This window comes from Oryzias latipes, chromosome 1 (assembly GCF_053564925.1).
Source record: "Oryzias latipes strain Hd-rR chromosome 1, Olatipes_Hd-rR_3.1".
Classification (NCBI taxonomy): domain Eukaryota; kingdom Metazoa; phylum Chordata; class Actinopteri; order Beloniformes; family Adrianichthyidae; genus Oryzias; species Oryzias latipes.
Window position 1 is genome coordinate 6,197,585 of NC_136237.1, and position 23,968 is coordinate 6,221,552.

At 38.5% G+C, this 23,968-nt stretch overlaps 1 protein-coding gene across 3 annotated transcripts in view; it reads left to right on the forward strand.

Annotated features, from left to right (window-relative positions):
• Positions 1-16,972, forward strand: part of cabp2a (calcium binding protein 2a) — a 32,558-nt gene extending 15,586 nt beyond the window's left edge. For 2 of the 3 annotated variants that reach the window (XM_078955068.1, XM_078955093.1), the window contains exons 7-11: positions 12,270-12,300; positions 14,903-15,037; positions 15,328-15,437; positions 15,532-15,679; positions 16,187-16,972. In XM_078955068.1, the coding sequence (XP_078811194.1) occupies positions 12,270-12,300; positions 14,903-15,037; positions 15,328-15,437; positions 15,532-15,679; positions 16,187-16,212 (450 nt within the window). In that variant the 3' untranslated portion in view covers positions 16,213-16,972. Of the gene's footprint in view, positions 1-7,961; positions 8,446-8,611; positions 8,843-12,269; positions 12,301-14,902; positions 15,038-15,327; positions 15,438-15,531; positions 15,680-16,186 lie in introns of those variants that run through there. The other variant, XM_078955124.1, reaches the window with a different exon arrangement.
• The last annotated feature ends 6,996 nt before the right edge of the window (positions 16,973-23,968 follow it).

The following is a 23,968-nucleotide window of genomic DNA, read 5'->3' on the forward strand; positions in this document are numbered from 1 at the left end:
TATTCTGCACAAGTGTTTTGGAATAGATTAACAGCAGTAATTAGCAAAAGAATGAGGGCTCACCAAAGCAGACTTCATGTTTTTAGCAGAGGAACTAGTTTTAACTTAACAGGGTGACTTATTTTTAAGAACTCATGGGTCCGAAGTAAAACAAAAAGGCACTCAAGAAAAAAAAAAAAAAGGTATTTTATCTTTATTGATGAAAATAAAACAATAGTTCCATTGCAAATCTTAATCTTAATAAAGTGTAATTTCTGGCTGGACGAAGTTGGAGCTCATCCATTTTTTCTGCTGTGAACATTTCAAACACGCTGGTTGCTGCAATGACATATGTAAATACAAAACCCTGTTTAATTTTATTTTTGTGGCTTTGCTGCTCCTTCTGAGTTTTACTCTGAGAGAAACGGGCCAGAATGGTTGAAAACAGCAGAATTCTGTTTGAACAGAACCGATACTAAGTCCAAAGTCCTTGTCTGCCTCCAATCCGTTGGTATGAGACAGAGACAACTGATTGGATAGAATCTAGACAAAACAGTTTGATGGCAGATAGGTCATACTAAAAGGGTGAAAATGAGTGAAGTAGGTGAGATGCAGGCGTGTCCTTTGGATTTTTCTGTTTTTTCTAACACCCCGAACCCGGCACACTGCATAGTGTGAAAGGTGTGTGCGCCCATGGCGAGCAACCCGGCTGTTGGAAATGAGGAAATTAGACAATGGAGTGTATTGTGTTTAGTCAGCCTATGGGGATCTCAAGGGCACTTACGTATCACCGTCACACCCCATGCCGCAAGCATTTGCACAGTCAGTAAGAAGCTGATGCGCACTTCACTAATGGGATTGTATGGACACTGTTCAGTAGCATCACCTGTACATCCCAAGTGTGTGTAATATACAATATCCTTACGAATACTTCACAAGACACTTTTCATTACGTCCCTTAAGGTGGTTGAACGAGCTTCAATATAATTGCAAGACACCCCTCTCTCCTTTTAAGGTGAAGCTGTACCTGAATCCGACCCTCTACGGGCCCAGAGAATTCAAAAGCCTGCAGCACCCATACAGGTCATCTGACTGAGGCTTTAAGATGAGTCGTGAACCATTAAAATGCTAATGGTTCTATATTTCTTTAAACAATGAAACATATACAGTTGTTGAAAATCCTTTTGAGGTGAAAAAAAAAATGTCCCTGTCTTTACCATGAGCTCATAGACCAGACCTGGTTTGTGGGGAATTAGAAAATTTGACCAATCAGCTTCAACCTTCATGTCCATGTCTGTGATTGGCTGGCTTTTGTGACACATTTGTAACAGGGTGCCCTGCTCTGTTTCGAGTGCATAGGAGACAAAATCAAGTGAAATTTTTTTGACTGCCCATATTTGGGCTTCAAAATTTAAGGCTTTTGAAGACTTTTAATGAATTGTTTCTAAATTCACGAATTCAGTTCTTTAAGACTTTTTAAGACCATGTGGGAACCCTATTTACAGTTTAACTTAGCAGCAAACATCATAAACAAGAACCCTTCCCCCCAACCAACCAACCAAACCCATCCACCATCACATTCTTCTTCTAGCTCACAATCACATTTCACTGTCAGAACAAGAGATCGCTTTTTATCTAAGGTCATTCACAAAGTTGCCCCTCATACCTCACTGAAGTCCTGCAGGTCACTATAGCAGCCACCGTTGTTAGATTATCCTCATCTGTCGCTCTCACTGTCCCATCTGTAAGACTCACAGCACTGAAAGTAAAAGTTGGCTCTTTCCCCACATTGGAATGTACTTCCGAGCATAACCACCTCTTTTCCTTTTTTCCAAACTAAACACAAATCACATTTGTTAAGGCTTTCCTTCTCTTATTATTTTATATTTGTCCAACTACTTTTTACGTTGTTGTTGTTTTAACTACATGCTGCTTTACTTAAAAAAATACACTGTATTTTACATTTTTTAACTGTACAGTAACTTTTAATGTGTTTATATATATATTTTTTTCACAAATATTAATTTTAATATTATACGTTGAAGTGTGGCTTGAATCAAATGATAGTCCATATTCTGCTGACATGGTTTGGTAAAGACTGACTCTTATCTTAAAATACATGCAAACCTGGAGATGAAAGCAAAACTGAAATAACAGGAAATGCATCTGAACTACAAGCACAGGCGTTGATTCTTCACAAATGGTCTTCAAGGATTGTCTTGTGGTTTAAATCAATACAACTTTTTGTTTTTTCTCTCTCCAGAAGTTGTAAGGGCCAACCACGAACCTGTTTCCATAACATTTACACCCATTATTTTAGTAATGGGTGTAAATGGGTAAAATACTATAACTTTTCAGGTTAACAGACCCCCTAATTTCCAAACAATGATTCAACATCTTTGACCAGGTTATGACTTTGATTGGAGTCATGTATCATGCCTAAGTCATATGCACCTGGACGGGGGTTGACCCGGTGTTTTTGGGCTTCTCCGTGCCCGTTGAGGTTATAAACAAGCGCGGCTGCATCTCAAAGTCTGAACCCATTCTTCCCTTCATCTGTTGTTAAAATGTTTCTAGTGGTGTTTTAGTTAAGACAATGCTTTGTTTTGCCAAAACCAAAATACCTTTCCAGAACATAGTTTCTCCAGAATGGCAGTAGTTCATTAGAAATTCACCTCTGAGTTGGAGGCGTGACTGTCATCCCTTTGTCTACACTCTCTCCCGCTAGCCTATAGCCCCTCACAACCCCAAGCTAGCATTAGCAGTGCAACAAAAATGGTGACCAATATTGGCATTATTATTATGAGGAAAATGAAGACGTTGATGGAAGTATTTGTCTGTAAGTGGATGCATCAGAATGGAGTGTAGTGCAACAGTCAGGGAGAACTTGGCCCGCCAATTTCAGGTGCTGGATCACAACTGAGAGCTTTTTCAAACTGTATTTTTAATCTACTCCTGATTCACCACAATTTAAATAAAGAGATACTCAGAAACACAATTTTAAACTCAGATTATTTTATATATGTCCCCCATCATGAGAAAAATGCAACAATAACAAGTTTAAACAACAAAGAACACCTTAAAGCACAGGTGTATTTTGCATTTCAATTGAGGCTCATGGGATGTAGTGACAAGCTGCCCAGTTAGTAGATGGAAAGCTTAGAGCGATTATTTTACTTTAAAGCTTGGAGAGCATGGATGGATGTGCATCACGACTGGAGTGTATGTAGACGGACTAAGTATAAAGATTATCTTTCCATTTTCTGACACAAAGTTTAAGTATTCATTACTAGTGCATTTTCTAATGCAGCTGGATTTCACTGCAGTCTTTTTGTTATACTGACAGAAATAGTTTTATGTGGACTCCCACAGGTACCTGCATTTTTTTCTTCAACTGTCTTTATTTCAAATGTGGTTGTAAAGAAGTTACGGTTTTGTTTTAAACAGCAAACCATTTTTGTGAAACACAATGAATCACAGACTGTGCTGTAGATTTTTTTTTTTCACACATAGACACACCAAATCTCCTGAAGTGTGACCTGAGCAACAGCAAAGTGTTTTGCGACGGTCAAAATCCTGACTTTTGGAAAAGGTCCATCATGCTGTGTGCTGCCCAGGCACCAGATTTCCTGTTAGCCTTTGCTATATCCATGTTGTTCAGGCATCTGGTGTCCTTACTATTATCAAGGGGCACAGCACAAATTCTCACCCAGCTGCTTTCCCAGATAGCAGCCATATTTGAGCCTAATCTGAGCTACTTTCACCAGATCCAGCTCCAGTCAGACTCTAGTAAAGGCAACTTTGGCACTAATGTCACTATTTTTTCTGGCATTGTTTTAAGGGCTTGGTAAATTTTGGCTTAGCTTTAAAGGTTTTCTTTGGGTTATTTCATTTAGGGGTTTGGGAAATGGGCAGCCTTTTCTATTTCTGTTTGTGTTTTCTTAATGTTGACACTATGTTTCATTTTCCAAGTTGAAGTTATAGTTTAGGGGCTGCTCGGTGGTGCAGTGGTTAGCGTTCTTGCATCACAGCAAGAAGACCATTCAATCTCAATGAGTGAGATTTAACATTTGAGCTCTTCAGTAAGGAACATGATGACTTATAAGCAAAAGCGTGCCTCAGAGTAGCCTGAGAAGGCCAATGTACTATTGTGTACAAGTCTCAGCGATGTGTAATACATTTCAAGTTAATTATGAACCTCAAAGCAGAATGAAACACTGTGTCCAACATTTGAAGACAGGTCAACAGAGCATTCATAGACAGAATGCCACCATTATCCATCACAGGCTAAATGGTGGCAGTGACATGACACTTTCGCACTCTGAAAGAAAAGGAATGCTTATTGCAAAAGAAAAAACCTTTTGTTTTTAATTTCTTTCCAAGTATTTCTTTGAAAGTGAGGAAGTCATTAATATTATATTCACGAACTAGCTGTATGTTGTTTCCTTCAAGAGTGGCACTACAGAAAGTACTTTAGAAACTTTTTTGGAGTTAGAAAACAACATCAACTTAGTCTTGTCAGCATCAAGAACTCATTTTAAGTGAATAAGTGAATGCTGGATAACAACAGAGGCTTTCTTCAGGGTTTCAATGGCCTGAACTAAAGTCCTTCACAATATGTAAGATGCTTCTGTCACCGGGTTGATGAAGGGGTCGTTCATGCTTTTTTCAAAAAGCAACCGGACTATGAGTTGCCCATGGAGTCACCAGCAAACTGACAGTGAAGACCACAAATCACCCCGGTTGGGTTGTTTTTAACCCAACCTTTGAGTTTAGAAAGGACTAACTTTTGTCAGGGTTACTTTAACTGAGAAAAAAAGATAAATTGGGTTAAAATGAAATGCCAACAACCCCCAATGGTAATTTACCCCAACAGGAAATGTTCAGGAATTGGGATTAAGAAATGACCCAAGAGTGTCTTCTAATGTGGCTCTTGTGGTATTTATACAAAAAAACAGATTAACACAACACATAAATACCCAGTAGATATTATGTAAAAACCTAGTGTGTACAGCATAAATATCAAGTAGGTACCACACAAGTCTGAACCAAATATAGTACCACTTAAGTACCATGTAAATACCACGTATATATCCTATAAGTACTGTAAAAGGAAGCAAATGCACTTCCCTAACTGAGGAGAGAAGAGTTCTAATAAGTTATAAAATGACAACTGGAAAACACAGCTAAGTTTAGACAGCTGTGACCGGTCAACATGAGTCGGCGAGATTTGGCCATTTCCCATTACCCACATGGTCATGAGGTCAGGGAGGTCAAATGTTCATTTATATTATTTAACTGTCCTTTCTGTCATAGGACATGATGTGAATGGTCTGTAGTTTCTCTTTTGAACAAACACTTCTCACAACAGATCATGAAACCACATCAGCAGGAGTGAAAATCTGTAGAACCGTGTGCATTCAAATGAAACATAATTGAACACAGTTCCCAGAAAAGCCCATTACAGAACTGTTTTCAAATTTTTGATTATTGTCTCGGCATCAGCTGGATCTGTCATCAGCGGTGCAGTTACATAAACAAATAAATGTAGATTCAAATCCGTTAATGCGTGGGACGTCAGTCTTCTCTGTCCTCTCTGGATTCGGACAGAAAAATAAAATCTGTTATCCACCACAGATCACAGAAAGGTCAAGATGAGATGATGAATTTGTGTTTGTAGTCATTCAGAGTGAAAAAAATGTCATGTTTTACTTCCACGTTCACACTATGCTGCTTTGCTTTCCGTGTTCAAAAGAATTGCTTCTGTTTGAATGATGAGGTGCATTGCGACATCTAGTGGTTAAGCATGAGAACTTTTGAAAACACTTGATGAGGGGAAACAGATACTCTGCACTGTGCTGCACTCTACTGGTGATACAAAGGATTCAGAAACTGTACATGTGCAGATTGGAATTGGTTCTGGGACATAAACCAAATGAGAAAAAACTGTAAAAACTGTTGCTTTGCCTTCAGTAATTAAAAAAACAAAAACAAAAACGTCTGAACTAAAAAAGTTTCACAAAAAGGAAACATTTGTATGAAAAACCAAACGAATGTAAAGCAACAATTCAAGTGAAAAGATGAAAGTGTCTGAAGATTAGAACAGGAAAATATTGACATGCCAAGCTGATTGCTGGTTGTCCTAAACTGACCACACAGGATTAGGGCAGCAGCCTCAGCCTTATTCATGTACTAATCTCTGCTGCCAAAGCCACACTGCATGTATAACAACAGCCCCACTTCTCTCTAAACATGCAACAAACTCACTGAAATCCAGACTGTGAGGACTCTTACCACATTCATAACCGCTGGGTTTTAATCCAACCACTAATAAAGTATCAACTATTGTCACAAGGGTTCTTTGTGAATCCTGTGAATAAATCAAACGTCGGTTTTCCTGATTCTCACTTTTTCAAAGAAAAAAGTTCTACTAGATCAGTTCAGTTCATAGTGTCTGGATTGTTAACAGACTTCTTAGGTTCTTCTATTATCAGACACGGTTGTGTTTTTTTCCCTCCACATACCTGACAGGTTTTGACGTCTTCGTCAGAGTCGTTGCGGTTTTGAAGACAAAAGACGTCCGTCAAAACATGTCAGGTATGTTGAAGAAAAAAAAAAAAAAAACTACAACCGTGTCTGATAACACCAGAACCTAAGAAGTCAAAAAAGTTCTACTGTTTGTTTGTTGCACAGCCGTTTTTTTTATTATCAGTACAGTGGCACTTCATGTGTGAATATTTGGAGAAAAAAAATCATTTGTGAATGTTTTGATTTTATAGATTTTATTTTATTGATTTCAGTTTGATGGTAAATGCAGTCTAGAGACCTGTTTTAGAAAATATATACTTTAAAGTTGAATTTTGCTTTTGAGTGATTGATTGGCTGATTGATTGGTTGATTGATTGAAAACAATTTCAACAATAAAAACAATCCAAAAATTTAATAAAAACGAAAATGCACAGATAGTTCAATTTATATTGATTCATAAAGTGATTCAAAATTAAACAGAACATATTGATGCTATCGTCTCAACATCATAACTGCTTCTAATCATATGATGCATAACTGAACTTCTGCATAACCTACAGTGCAAACACCCAAAATATTAAATCCATCAAAAATAATGATAGTCCACTAGAGTTTTAATTACTTGCTTGAAAAAGGGAGGAAGTGAACCTTTGCAAACCTGCCCACAAACACATGGTTTCTTTTTTTGTGCATTATAGTTTTATTTATCTTCCTTCTTTGTCTTGACTGAAATTGGTATTCAAGAATAATAAAAGGTTTAATATTCTTTGCAGGAATAACAGACTCTAACCATAAACAATGACTCAGAGGAGAAATATTTAAAACAAGATATATTATCAGTTCTTTTATGTGATAAACATTTTTATCAAACTTGGTAATTGGAACATTGGATGTTGGACCATGGATACGTTCCTTTGTAGAGGCTAAAAAATAATGTTTATTGTGATTTAGTCTAAATATTTTGTTGAATTTGTGACAATCAACCTCCTTGAAAAGAAATTGTATTGAAGCAATTTTTTTTGGGGGGGGGGAAATAAAACTGTCTTTATTCTGTCTTTTACTAGTTTTTCTTTTTAAGAGCCTTAAAAGCAGCTGACTCATTTGAGTTCTTTTTTTTTTTCATGCTACTCCCATCAGCTTTCAACACAGCTCTTACACTCTAATCTGAAATTGTTCGGATTAATGGGGCGGCCAACCCTTTATCCATAATTCTGTTTCCCCTCCTCCAGTTCCTTGCTGTCCCACACACACAGACACACACACACACACACACCCTCCCACACAAAGCCTCAGTCCTGCCAGACTAGTCATTTTGAGAAGTACAACGTTTGAAAGGCTGAAAGAGAAAGAGGGTGTGTCCCAATACAAGGAATCGCAGATGACAAGGCGGGGTGTGACAGATAAACCGTGGAAGCCCTGCTTTTAGGTTTGGTGTGTGCGAGCAACAAGGGTTAGACAGAAACATGATAGCGAGTCAGAGCCAGAGCCAGAGTTCGGCAGCACAAGGTCGTTTCAGCCCAGATATGACCGAGCGCTCCCACCCCAGCCCGTCACTCTCCACCACCCTGCTGCCGTACCATAGCATCACACCAAACGTCTCAAAGCTCATCAGGACGGCCCAGTAGGATTTAATGTGGCATCATTCACCTGCCGCAGTTCTCAGTGGACCAATAGGATCTGGGACTGCAGCAAATGCGCTAAGAGGAGTCGCTGTGCACAGCAGCGGTGCATGTGATTGCCTTCACCTCCTTGTACTCTATGGAGCTGCAGGCGTGGGATGCGATGGACCTAACATGGAATTTGGGCTTTTAAGAGACATCTGAGAGCAGAAAGGGAATAAAACTCTGAGAGGAGGACCAAGAAAGAACAGGGAGGGAGGCTAAGAGGGTGATGGGAAACATCAACAAAACTTCCAAAAAGAACAGTAAAAGGGAGAAGGTAAGGAAACGTACGCTTGATAATTAGATTGTTGAGACAGATTCAGACATTTTGATAGATTTTTGAAAAATAATTTTTCCTTGGAGCAAACCTAAACTCGATGATTGTCATAAGACCAATCTTGAGAAATAGATTTTTATGACGCAGTTGGTTGTTCTTGTCTAAGGAAGCGTCCCCCACAGAGCGAAGTGGTGTCCCAGTGGCTTCAGCCATGCTGGGTCCCCTGGGAGGGACGGGGGAGGTGGACACCGACGAGGAGGAGGAGGAGGAGGAAGGAGGGAGCGGTCGTGCGTTTGATGACCCCTTGTGCACTCTGGTTAAGAACTGCAACATGTTGCACAACATAGTCGGGCCTGCTTGCATCTTCCTCAGACAGGGCCTCGCGCAAAGCCAACTTGTACGTATGACACCACGTGCACGTGGAACCACTCCACCACACAAAGCAGAACAGAAACACACACAGTGTTAAAAGAGTAACACAACCGCAAAGTCAACTTCCTCATTCTGCATGTCATTCAAATCACTCTCATTGTTGTCCTTTGACTTCCTCCCTTCCTGATCATTTGTGAGTCTTTTTAAATTAGCAGAAAGTAATAAAAGGGAATGTAAAGTTGTGAGAATTGTTAAATGATCTGAGACGAAACCAAACTTTCAAAGGGCTTATATCATGCTTTTCTTAAGCCTTCCAGAGTAAACTATATCCATATATGTAAGGGTTAATGGCCGGCAAAGTGCGCATTATCAGTTATTAACGCACTACGTGGAAGCATGATCCGTCCGACATGAATCTTTTGCTTCCGCGAAGCGCGTTAATGCTTACAATGCACACTTTGAAGGCCATTAACGCGCTTATACAACGGTCACTTACAAAAGATATAAACATTAGGCCAGTTTTTTGGACTTTATTCTTTTTTTTTCCGGTTTGGATCGCTTTTTTTTTTTTTTTTACAAAAAGCGGACTGCTTATTACGTGTTGTGGCATGTGGTGCGGTTACCGTGACAACGGGCCCTTTGCCGGCTCAGCTGTCGCAGACCTTGAGTGCAGCGCCAAATGCAAGTAATATCTATGCTAAACGTCCCGATGTGTAAATAAAGCATCAGTTCAGAGTGAAAGTTCACCTCTAACCGCTTGTTTTTGTCCAGATGATGAAGCTAAAGTTTGTTTTAAAGAAGCCAGCTCAGTGATACAGAACACTTAAGTTAGGTGACCGGAACTTCTCTATTAGACATGCGGTTATCACTGTGGTATATCACTTTTTAATGCACACCCAGCAGCCAATCAGAATCGAGAATTCGCCCGGACCATGGTATACAGTGATCCCTCGCTATAACACGGTTTACTTTTCACGGTTTCGCTACTTTACGGATTTGCATCGTGCATTGTGTTCTGCATTCTGATTGGCTAAAAAGTCACTCCGCTTCTTCTCTACCTGTGCGTCAATAACGTTGCAGTTTAATATGAACACGTACGTAAATCATCTTGCCAAATTTAAATTACATACGGGCAAATTCTCTTGCAATATCGAGTTTCTCTAAAACCCATAGAAATAAGAACGACAACAACTGCCTATCACTATGTTCTTCTCCCGAACACACACACCTTCACCGCGGGCTTCAAAAGAAGAAAACAATGCAGAGCGGGGTCAGGATGCAGCAGCTTAGTCTGTAGAGGAGTGCAATACACCTGAGTCACTATTTGTCTGACTGTACTTTGTATTTTTTTTCATAATCATTTTAAATTTTCTCCCGTTTAATCCAAAACTCGGGTCGCGGTGGTTGGGGCTAATCTCCGCGATTTGAAGCCTTCTGTTCACATTGATGATTAAAATTATTTGACAGTACAGTACAGTTATTTGTTGAAAAAAAGTTTCTAAAGTACTTTTATTGGTACTGTTTATTTGTGAAAAAAATGTTTGAGCCTGTAAAATGTTTTTTTCTTTCTTTTCAATATATAATAGAGTATTTAATTGTATAATAATTGTTAAAAAAAATAGAGGTTTCTACTTCACGGATTTTGCCAGTGACGCCTAAATAGTACATGTTCTTTAACCTATCATACCTTTTTGAACAATTATGTGATCAATGTGAATCAACAAATTCTGATAAGGAAAAAAACGGCTTTGCATATCGGCTTTACTTTGATATACAACGCTTTACATCAAAGTGTGTCATAAAAGTGCAAAGCTGCTTTTCTCTGTGACATAATCGGCTGGTTTACGCTGATTGTGTGAACAGTTGAAGACAAACGGTAGTGAAAAGAATGCAAAGACTGAAGCCAAAGCTCCAGGGTTACATAAAAATAACCTTCAAAAATGAGTTTGCTGAAAAAAGGTCAACATTCTGTGTGAAGGAGTTTTTTCTGAATTGTATACTTTCATCTAAAAGTCATTGATCAGAATGTAAATGATTCTCAAACTAAGACATTTCTATCATCCCCGTAACTTATTGATGGTCCTGTTCTGTTTTTGTCCTGAAAATAAGAAGAAAGCTGCAAGTTTTTAATCTGCCTTTTTTAATACCTCGGCTGTTTTGTAAAAGAACAATAGCCTGACCCTCTGCACTCAAACAACCAATGAGTAACAATTTTTAAACCTGATCAGAATTCATCAAGCAGCAAGTGGCTTTCATCAGCTTGTTTGCACCAAGATGTTGTCCTTTGTCAGTTTTGGTCAAACTTTGTTTTCATTAAGTGAACATGGCAAGTTATTTAAGCAGAAGCCTGAGTTGAACCTTCTTTCCTCCTGAAGTTAGATCTACCATTAGGCAGAAAACAGAGCGATTTAGACTTATTTGAAGCAAATCACTTTGAAACCAAATTCAATCCATTTGAGCTTAAAAGACAGATTTTTGCTCTTAGCTCAGCAGGATCATGTTTATAACTGCCAGCAGATTTCCATCCTATCTATTTTGTATTCGCTATCAGTATCCATTTTCAATGAGGAGGCTTTTGAAAGAGTCTCTTTTCCAATCATTTATTATTCTGGTTGTAGTTTGTACTTCCTGCTTTTTCAAAACCATTTTATTAAAAATACACATTTTCCAAGAATTCTTGTGACCTAACATTTGTTGTTAAGGTTTACAACAAAGTATAAAATATGCAATGATTTTGAATATGCCTGAAGTCTTCTAAGTCATATTGTATCCTGCTAAGTTGCACATTTCTAAAACGTCAGCTGTGCATTAATTTTTTTGTGCTGATGTGTTAACTTGTGTTAGAAAAAGGAGGCTAAACGCACAGCGGTGCAGATACAGACAAAACTCCGAGGCAGAGAGGGAAATGATAAAGCGATAAACCCTCATGATTTGTAATGCAATTTAGGGTTGTAATCTCCCTGCTGTTGCAGTTATCCCTGCATCCTCTTATCCCAGTCTGCATCATTCCTGCTGTTGATTTCTGCACCTCACCCTGAACACTCTTTTCCCAGGGTCGCCTTTTTATGCTAACAGCCTGAACAGCAAGAGAAACGAGAAAATCATCACAATAATGTGTTGGAACTGAAACTCACTTTGGTCAAAGTTCACTAGTTTTTCAAAATAACTTTTAGTTTTTCATTATTAGGTTTTAGATCGCCTTAAATTCCACCTTGTCTGGAATTGAATGTGTGCTTTTAGAACAGTGCTGGCATCCAAAGCCATTTAAAGATATTAATGATGATGAGTTATTGGATAAACAAGGAAAAAAAAAACGTCTCGAAGGGAGTCAGAAGAAGTATTAGTATTTTTGTTGTCATGACTAAAATGGAAGCAGACATGGAGGGCGACTGCATGAAATCATACTCTGACTGACTTTTTCAATTTTCTGTTTTTCGTCCACACCAATGCAGGACAGAGATCTACGGCCAGAAGAAATGGAAGGTACAGAGAAGCAGATAGCCTGTCCACATCCCAAAACCTCCCTCTTTCTGTTCCTTCTGAAATTCTTTCTATTAAAACTGTTTTACAATTAAATATTTGATCAGAAATTTGTAGTAAACTGTTTACACCTGTTATTCGTTGTTTATACATTAGGTTTCCAGAAGCAAGATACCATATACCATGTATACAGAGAAGTAGGGTCTATGGGCATAACTTAGTCTGTTTATTGTATTTTATAACTGCTTCATGTTTTGTACAATTACCGGTATGAAACCCATTGAGACAACTGCATTGTAATATTGGGCTATAGAAATAAGTAAATTGAATTGAACATAGCCAGAGAGACAGAAAGAAAGAAAAGATCCATCTAGAAGAAAATATGCAGAGAAGGAGAAAAATGCAGAGAAAGATCCGTAATTGATAAAAAAAAAATCAGATATTTAATAGCAACAAATGCACAAGACATAAACACTCCTGCATGCCACCTAAAAGTAGTGGAAAATTCATGGATAAACAATAAAAATGTCAAAACTACCTATAATTATAAGCTAATTAAGCCGATGTTGAGATGTCATGTGAAGTTTAAGTGGAAACGGTGTGCTTGAGTACGTTTATTGTTGACCAGCAGCAACTGTATTTCAAAAGAAAAGTTGGAAAGTTTTGGGACTTGATAGACAAATACTGTACCTTTCGAAATATAGACCGTGATGGGAGAGGCTGCTGTGGTCACATATACAACTGCCACCTCGTGATAGGGAGGCCTCGGCAGAATCTTTGAGATTAGCTGCTGGCGCCCTTTTTTTTTTTAAAGTCATTGCCGTGGTCAAGAATGTAGACAGCGGCTGTCAGGTGTCAGTCAGTTAGGCGATAATGACGTCATTATGAAATCGGGCGGCCACAGGGCAGTGGCAACTGGATCCCTGGCCGGCAGCAGCTCTGAATGGACGATGTGTAAATGTTTCTGAACGGTGGCCATCCACGTCACATGCCACTAGCCAATTATTTTTAGACAACATTTAGCTCGTGCTGGTTTGCGGCGCCTTCCGTCCGTGAAACCCGTTCGCTGTGGCAACCCCTGATGGGGAAAGCCGAAAGAGAAACAACATACCTCCCATGAAACCTGCTGGTCCAACCACAGCAAGATTCATATGCTGGCCGGGATCGCCAGATTGACGTCTGCTCATCGCCAGGTGCCCGGCTCATGTCAACAGCAGTGGAAGTGGGACGGCAGCAGAGGTTTGGAAATCGGCCGATCATCAGACAATTTTGGGGACCTTAGAAATCAGTCAATTATCACTCTGCTGCCTTCCTTCCCCCTGCCTGCCAGTGGACTGCCACCGCACGACCACCATGTGTCTGAGCGACCACTGACCGATGTCAAAAAAATTGTCTGGTCAACATATAGTATAAACCTTTTCTTAAAACTTCTAAGGCCGCCGCGTGGCATATAGAAATGCGCCAGCCGCCAACTGGATTTGTTGAAAAACTTGCATTTAGGTGGCCGCATGGTGGCATTTTGGAATATGTGACCTACAGTCCAGACCAAAAGTTTGGACACACCTTCTCTTTCAAATGAATGGAAAGGTGTCTCCAAATTTTTAGCCTGTACTGTAGGTTTTAATAGGAGCTTTCTCAATCTGTTGATTTTTTACTTTGACACACTTCAAATTCCTTAAATTTTTTCCCATTTTAGAAATTGTTTAGATTGTCTGCACCGACTCTTATAATGTAGCCTAAAAGGCCTGAAACCAGGACAATATTTTGGATCAAATTCTTCTAACATTTAAAAAGATGTGCAGTGCTTGACAGCCGTTAACACACGGTATCTGTCACTTTTAAGCCTTGTGCTATCCTAGGCACTTTAACGTTGGGAGTTGGGTCATCCAGACCCACTAGACAGTGACCTGAACCTTTTTTCTTCAATGATTTGTGATCTTCACTGGTGTCCATGGATTACATGAAATCTTTCCACCTTTATCCACCTTTGTCATGGTAGGGAGAACACGTCAATGTAAGGGTGGGGTCATCTAAGATAGCACAAGGGTTAAATGTCAATGAGTGAAGGGTGTGAGGACTTCTGCAGGAGTTTCATGCCTGCATGGACACAGGGCTGTGTTAAGGAGCTGAAGATCCAGCTGGGTGATCATTACTTCTGTTGTTCTTCCAGTGAACATAAACAGAAAGCAGTTCAATGACAGGAAACTAATCTGTGTGTGCTGCGCCAGTGTGTGAATGTGTGCGTGCATGGGTGAATGGGACAGTGACTGTAAAGCGCTTTGGGCCTTCGAAAGAAGGTAGAAAGCGCTATATAAGTATACGCCATTTACCATTTACCATAATCTGGCAGGTACTGCATGGAGAATGTCCAGTTTGTAAAATAAAAACTGCACAATTCAGTAACCAAGAACTGATACAGAGCTAACTACCGGTAAATACAATAGTACACACACAGAAAAGAGAGAAAAAATAACTAAAGACAAGGCTGGTAAAGCTATGTGCTTTGATGGATTTAGTATTTAAAACAGCTAACACATTTTTGGGCATTCTATCTTAATACTTAATACTTTCCATTATCTCATAAAACATTCTGCCTGACTTCCAGAGCTGCGTGAGGCCTTCAAGGAGTTTGACAAAGACAAAGATGGCTTCATCACTTGTAAGGACCTGGGCGAGTGCATGAGGACAATGGGATACATGCCAACTGAGATGGAGCTGATAGAGCTCAGCCAGCAGATCTGTGAGTACTTTATCCACAAGCTGCCAGAGTAAAGAGGCTTGAACAATCTGCTGCAGGATAGCCACAACTCCACAACTATACCAATACATGTTAGATATAAAGAGCAAAGATAATATTAAAGAGGCTATAAATCATGAAGTAACTATGTTTCAGTCTAAAGATTTGATTTGAACACATACAGTAGTGAAAATTGTATATTAGGGTTAAAATGGTTGCATATATTAAAATCTTTCTGGTTAAGGGACACCACGGACCAGTTATGATGCCTTTGTTTGCTTGTCTGGTTTCAGGTGGTGGCAGAGTGGACTTTGAGGACTTTGTGGATCTGATGGGACCCAAAATGCTGGCTGAGACTGCAGACATGATTGGGGTCAAAGAATTAAGGGATGCCTTCAGAGAGGTTTGGATAGTTTTTTTTTTTTTTCAGGTGGAGACTTTTTATTACGTTTTTTAATTTTATTTATGACTGAAACACTTTTTTTTTTCATTTCTAGTTTGATTCTGATGGCGATGGTCAGATAAGCCTCGGGGAGCTGAGGGAAGCTATGCGGAAGCTTATGGGACAGCAGCTCAAGCACTGTGAAATTGATGAGATCCTCCGGGATGTGGACCTCAACGGCGATGGCGAAGTGGACTTTGAAGGTGAGCTGCATGATAGAAAAAAATATTTTGATAGAATTAAAAAAATATACTTTTTTTAGGTTTCAAAAAATAATCTTTCCAGGATTGGTCATTGTCAATTAGATCTTATGCTGCAGAGAATGTATTGATCCTTGCTTGGTATATATAATTTTAACAGGATATGTGCGCCTTACACATGAACATTTATACATCTGTGGTGTATGCGTGAAAGGTCATGAAAAGCTACAATAAACAATAATTTTGAACCGCTCAAGAGTTCACGTAAAGACCCGTTGGCTGAAAACCTTGACGGACATCTGGGCACATCGACAAAAGACAAACGCAAAAAAACGTATAAATTACACAGATCATGCATGTATGACGAAAGACCGAAATTTTAAATGTGGAAAATGTACGTAGTGGCAGCGTGACAAGGTCTAGAGAATCTGGGGCCAAATTAAAGTAAAAAGGTGATTGCAAAGCATCCTTTCCTCACTCGATGCAATGACATGTTCCTTTTTTCAACAGAGTTTGTGCGGATGATGTCTCGCTAACTTTTCTGCAAACCAGCTGAACTGACACTGAGGAGCACAGTGTGCATCCTTTACACTTTCTTCTTATTTCTGTTGTACAAAAACCTCTGTGTCTAACACTCAGGTCTAACACTTCTCAAAACCCCTTTGACATCCTATTATTGTATCCATTTAAAATCCATGCAATGGCAGACTATACAATATTGACTGGAAGGAACACTGTTGTCTCTAAAAAAATGGAAAACTGTAAATATGTTAAAGAAAGATATTTCCAACTTGGATATTGTGAAGGGTGTACTGTTGGTAAGAAATATCTTTCTATTGATCTTTTATTCATTTCAGAATGTATGTTAAACACAATATAAGATGCAGCTAATTATAGAGAAGTGTGTTTACATAAATTTAAAAAATATTAAACGTTTTCAGATGATATTTTTTGACAAAAAAAAGAGAAATATCTTTGTAGGCTGTATATGTTTATGTACTTTGCTGTAGAATCTTGCACTTGCATTTATGCCAATAATGCATATTTATGCATCATCTTTGCACTATTAAATCTGTATATTTAAAACAATACATATATAATAACTTTTTAATATCTTTCACAGCACTGGTGATATTCTGTCTGTCTTATATGTATTCCCAGACCCTCCGTCTATTTTCTGTGTATACTGCATAAAATTTCCCTAATTAATGTTGTATTTGTACAAAAGACCATACAATATGATGTAAATAGGAAAATAAATTAAGACTGACAATAAAATGGTTTCTATTGATCTCATACTTTTTTATTTGTGAATTTATGTCTTTTTAAATTAAGGTGTTTTTAAATTAATGTTTACAGCTACTACAGATCAAATAAAAAAATCTGATTCTGTTTCCCTCAAAAACACATGAAGTATTTTGTTTTTCAGCTGTTTTTGAAGTTGCTTACATGACGGCAATAAGTGCTGTTGTTATTTTTTCTGGAGCAATTTCTTGGTTTTATGCATTTGGCAGTAATCAGGGTAGGGTGGGACAAATCAAAATTAAGGCAGACTGTCAAATTATGTGGTGACACACACTTGGTTTGTGCTTTTAGCCCTGGCTTGCTTGGGTAACATCGCTCAGTCATTGTATTCAATTGTGTTATTTTTTTTAAACCTGTCCTTTCCAACAGCTGAGCATACAGATGAGAGCTGAAGGCCTCTAGTGTTGAACATATTTGTTACAACAGGGGGCTCTGGATCTTAAGTGTATATTTAAATAAACCCCTTTTGTAATTTAGACTAATGGGGCATTCAATCTGGCTTAACACTATCTCTCCCTATTGGATATACAGTTACCTCATCGATCCATCCATCCATTTTCAGAACCCGCTGTGTCCCTTTTGGGGTCATGCGGTTGCTGGAGTCAACCCAGCTACAGTTGGATGAAGTCAGGGTACACCATGAAGAGGTTATTTTAACATAATGGAAAGTTATAATTTAACCCTTTGTTAAACAGTCATGCTGAAAGATGAAATTAAACTACAGAAAGTTTTGTGACATTTTTAAAACAATCAAGACACACAAACACACACATTTAAATAGGTGCCCCTCCTCAGTTAAAGAAAGAAAGTCCACAATGCTCACTGAAACGTTCAAAAGTAACAATAAATTAAAATTTATTTAAAATTAAATAATCAAAATCAGCCATTACTTTTGAGTTGTTGATTAACAGAATTATTTTAAAAAACAAACTAATGAAATAGGGTTGGATAAAAATGATAAACCTCCATAAAGGACTGAGAACTAACCAATCTCCAAGCAGCTTGAAGTTCCTGTGATGACAGTGGCACATATTATTCAGAAGTTTAAGACCCACGGGACATTGTTTGATGACAAATTGAGGAGACGGATAGTTGGAACTGTATCCAAAGAGCCCAGAACAACCAAAGACATTAAAGGAGAACTCCTAGATCAAGGTACATCAGTGTCAGATCCCACCATTCATTGTTGTTTGAGCCAGAGTGGACTTCATGGGAGACGACCAAGGAGGACACCACTGTTGAAAGGAAATCCTAAAAAAGCCAGACTGGAATTTGCAAAAATGCATGTTGATAAGCCAAAAAGCTTCTGGGAAAATGTCCTTTGGACAGATGAGACAAAACTGGAGCTTTTTGGTAAGGCACATCAGCTCTGTGTTCATAGACTCAAAAATGAAGCATACAACCAAAAGAACACTGTCCCTACTGTGAAACATGGAGGAGGCTCAGTTCTGTTTTGGGGCTGCTTTGCTGCATCTGCCACAGGGTGTCTTGAAGTTGTACAAGGTAAAATGAAATCTCAAGATTATCAAGGCATTCTGGATAGAAATGTGCTGCCTAGTGTCAGAAAGCTTGGTCTCAGTCGCAGGTTATGGGTCTTCTACAGGACAACGATCCAAAACAGACAGCCAAAAAACCCCAAGAATGGCTAAGAGAAAAGCGTTGGACTATTCTGAAGTGGCCTTCTATGAGCCCAGATCTGAATCCCATTGAACATCTGTGGAAGGAGCTGAAACACGCCATTTGGAGAAGACACCCGTCAAACCTGAGACAACTGGAGCAGTTTGCTCATGAGGAGGGGGCCAAAATACCTGTGGACAGGTGCAGAAGACTCATTGACAAATACAGAAACCGTTTCATTGCAGTGATTGCCTCAAAAGGTTGTGCAACAAAATATGAAGTTATGGGTACCATCATTTTTGTCCAGCCCTATTTCATTAGTTTTTTTTTTTTAATAATAATTCTGATGATAATTCTGTTAATCAACAGAAGTTAGTGAAGTTAGTCAGTGAGCATTGGGGAATTTCTTTTTTTGACTGAGGGGTACCAACAATTTTGTCCACCACTGTATATATATATATATATATATATATATATATATATATATATATATATATATATATATATATATATATATATATATATATATATATATAGTGTGTGTGTGTGTGTCACATATGCAAAAACAAACATTTATTGGTTGATATGCAAATTATTACAAGAACTACTCAGTTAATGTTTGCTAGTTTTAAAAGTTCTCCATAACAAACCAAAAGCCATTCGCACAGAGAACCAAGTAGGAGCAGGAAAGTTTTCATGTGTGGATAACACGCGGCAAAGTCAATAAAAAACTTGTGTGACATGACAGTTTTTTTCCCCCCAAACAAGTAACAAGATCATTTCCACACTCAAACATCCTGATTATTGAGTTTCCTCCCAGTTGTTTTCTGATGATTGTGCTGCAAGCCTAAATTCTATACATGTTTGTTCAAACATTTGAGCTACAGGTCATGACGAAGAATAGACACAGGTAAGTAAAGAAGCAACATGTAAAGTCAATACAAATGTTGATCCCTCAGCTAGTTCTTATTTAATGATAAATAGTGTGCTTGTTATGTCTTCTATTACATCTCCTGACTTCTGCAAACGATGGGAACTCACACAGAAAATAAGCTGATAAAAGAAGACTAAATGTATTTTGCTTTTAGTTCCATTTTAAATTGCTTTAAAACACATTTTGTCAAAGCTGTGATGATCTAGTTTAACAAAATCAATTCTAATTGTACATGAATAAAATTAAAGAGCTGTTTCCTGAAGTTCTTATATGGCTCTTTTTCAAGTTAACTTTAATTTTATTTCCTTCTCAAACAAAAAAAAAATGGTTAGAATGGGTTTATGTGATCAATGTAAGAGAGCCAGAGTTTCTTGTTCTTAGAAGAAGGATCGATGGATAGATGGTAGATGATCACTTGATTTATCCCACGATGGGGAAATTCACGTATCTATGGCAGCAAAAACAACATTCATAAACAACAGCAAAAAAAGGACATCAAAAATGAGTGCAAAATGACATTCTGGTCACCCCGCGGTGGTATTTTTTGTTTTTACATATCCAAAAATAAGTACGTAAAAAAGTACACACCAATCAAACAACCGTTTAGGAACAAGAACACTTAAAAACAACAACAACTACAACAAAAAGTAAATAAATAAATGAGTGAATGAAAAACACTACTAAAAACAAAAAACGAAAAATATGAATAAAAAGAAGGGAAAGAAATGGAAAACTACAGCAATTGACTTACTGAGATATTTATCAGTGTGAATGCTGAAAGAATATGTTCTATAAAACAACTCAGACAATACTACATACACGACTACTCTCATATAGTTGTAATTGCATTACTGAGCTAAAGTTGATAATTTTTATGGGGCTTACATGGATGGGTATGTGTATGTAAAGTCTCTTCACGTTGAAGGTCAGGGGCCCCTGAGATCAGGTAGGTGGCTTGCACAGACTAAAAACATGTAACCAACAAGAGGTTCGCCCTACTTTCTTGTGTAAAGAAAACCATTCTCAACCGCGTGCAGCTAGTCCAGAACTCTGCTGCACGCCTTTTAACGAGAACCAGGAAGAGGGAGCACATTACACCAATCTTAAAATCTTTGCACTGGCTTCCCGTCAGCTTCAGGGTTGATTTTAAAATTCTTTTAATAGTTTTTAAGAGTGTCCATGGTCTTAGTCCTTCTTTTATATCAGACTTGCTTTTTTTTTTTTTTTTTTTTTTTTTTTAACATGTCCTGTCCAACAGCTGGGCAGACAGATGAGAGCTGAGGGCTTCTTGTGTTGGACATATTTTACTTTAACAACAGGGGTTATTAATCTTCAGACAAACCAAAGGTATGTCTGAATAAACCCCTTTTGTAATTGAGGCCAAACTTTATTAATTTCAATCATGTCTGAAAATCTTTGGTGTTGGACCGGACGGAAAAGGAAAGAGGGGAAGAAGAGAGAGGGACGTTAGAGAGAGGGGGGGTAGGGGGTGATAATAGGAGGGGAAAGGGGATAAGACCATGAAGCAGCATAAAGCAACAAGTTTACTGGTTGTTTATCATTATGGTAAGGTTCAAATGTAGAAAAAAGAAAAGAAAAAAAAAGGGGCGGAGCCTGTCCACACACACACTCAAATGTTATATACACACCTGCTAGCTGCAAAAATGTCCACCTGTCGACATGTACACAAAACAGATAGTGTTCACACGCATACTTATGCCTTAAAACCAACTAGTGTGAAATATTTCAGTCATTCAGTCATGCAAACTGTTAGTGCAAAGGTGAGTTAACACCAGTGCTCAGGTGAGTGTTTATGTTCTTCTAATATCAGACTTGCTTTTAACGTACGAACCTCCTAGAGCCCTTAGGTCCTCAGGTGCAGGCCTGCTGAAGGTCCCCATGGTCAGGACAAAAAACCACGGCGAGGCCTCATTTAGAAACTACGGGCCTCATCTGTGGAATAGTCTACCTGAGGATGTGTGGGCCTCATCCAATGTGGAGGTTTTTAAAAAGATGTCTTTTTATGTTTTATGATGTTTTACTACATAATTTTAACATTTTACTTGTTTAATCTATATATATATATATATATATATATATATATATATATATATGTATATATATATATATATATATATATATATGTATTTTACTTTTATATTTTATGATATTTTATCATATATATTTATTCTTCAATCTTTTTATGTTTTATGATGTTTTATCACATCATTTTATCATTTTATTTGCTTAACCTAGAATTTTTATTCATGTATTTTATGACTTTTTATCATATACATATCTGTTTAATCTAGAATTTTACTTGTATACTTTTTATGATATTTTAACAAATATTTATTTTATTAGACTGTTTACGAGTGTTTCCTCACCCTTGGCTGGGGTGTTTGGGTTTTATACTGACACCCCTGCCAATAGGAGGACAGGGCAGACGGCGCCTTCTGGTTTCTCTGGTTTATCTTTATTTATTTATTTATTTTCCACTGGTGTTTGTCTTTGTGTATTTTATTGTGTGGGGCTAATTTAATGTATCTTATTGTATTTTATTGCATTTGATTTTGTTTTTATGTACAGCACCTTGAGCTGTCTTTGCTGTCATGAAAGGTGCTATATAAATAAAATTAATTTGAATTTGAATTTAAAATGTTTGGCAGAGACCTTTGATTGTATATGAGAATTATACTCAGTGAATCATTAAATACCCACTGGTTCCGAGAAGCCAAAATCCCTTAGATTTCTACGGCGGGAAAAACAGCTGTTACTCCGTCATTCTATTGGTCAGAATAACCCTAAAGTCAATAAAAACGTATGTGAAAATGAAACTGTCTTGTCACACAAGTAACAAGATCATTTCACCACACAAACATCCTGATTCCTGAGTTTCCTCACAGTTGTTTCCTGATGACTGTGCTGCAAGCTCAGGAGCAAATTCTGTACATGTTTGTTCAAACATCTGAGCTACAAGTCATAATGAAGAACAGACATGAGTAAGTAAAGAAGCAACATGTAAAGTCAATAAAAAACCTTCTTCTTATTTGCTGTTAAATATTTTCCCGTGCTAGAAAAGCAGAACACGTGTGTGTTTGTTATGTCTTCTGTTACATTGCCTGACATCAAAAATATGATGAGCTGTCTTAAGGCATGCCTAGGGAGATGTTGAAGATGTCAGTGAAGACATCGATGTTTGCTCTTCCTAGGCACTCTGACTGGAATGTTGTCGGGTTCAGCAGACGTTTTCAGCAGGTGGTGATTGCCTGGATATGCTGGCTGATTTTATTGAAAAACCGGTCACCCCGCGGTGGCATTTTGGCATTTGTAACCATAATCTAAGTTTGTCTGGTCCTGTCCTCTGAAGGCGGAGTTTCTCGTCTTTAGGAGATAATGCACCAACACACATCCACTGCTTCCAGGTTGAAGAAAGTAGTGAAGCTCTTTGAGAGATTCGTGTCATCAATTGACTTACAACATTGGATAGATTTCTGCTTTAGGAAATAATATTTTCTGAAATCAAAAGCTATTCCAATCAAAAACATCTCAATATGTAAAGTTCCATTTGAACATAGGACACCTTATTTTGTAGCAGCTTCACAATTCTTGCATCCACTGAACTTGTGAGTGTTTGGAGAGTTTCTGCTTGAATGTCTTGGCAGGATGTCAGAATAGCCTCCCAGAGCTGCTGTTTGGATGTGAACTACCTCCCACCCTCATAGATAATTTTGCTTGATGATGCTCTAGATGTTCTCAATAGGGTTAAGGTCAGGGTAGAATGGGGGCCACACCATCAGTTTATCTTTTTTTATGCCCATAGCAGCCAATAATGCAGAGGTATTCCTTGCAGCATGAGATGATTATTTTGTGACTCACGGCATGGTCTGAACATCAAGCTGAGGTCATGAAATCTGCAGCATAAGAAACTCACACAGATCTTAGATTAAATATTGTGTGCCAGTCAAGACCCTCAATACGTGTTGGGTGAGGGGGGCTGTAAAGGGAAGTGTAGTGTGGGGGGAGGTAGGGGTGGAGCTGTGGTTGCGTCGTGATTTTTGGGCTGCTTGGGTGGCTCCTCTGCACCTGGCTGGGTGGGTGAGCGGTCCCCCCCGGTCGGGCTGCGTGGGTCCCCTCGTTGGGTGTGCTCCTGGTCCAGGGGTCTCCCCCTCCCTCCTGGTCTGGCTGGTCGGGTTGGGCAGGATCTGGTTCCCCTAATAATCACATGGTTCACTTTGGCAGCGTGCATGCATCTCCACCCCCACGTGCACATGCACACATGCACATGCACACATGCACATGCACACGTGCACACTGCTCCCTGTCTGCTTTATCCCTCCTAACCCACAGTGTATCAATGGACAGATATCTTCTGCTTATCTTAGTGTCAGAATTTCACGTTTGGATGTAATATTTGCCTTTCTGCAGAATGTAAC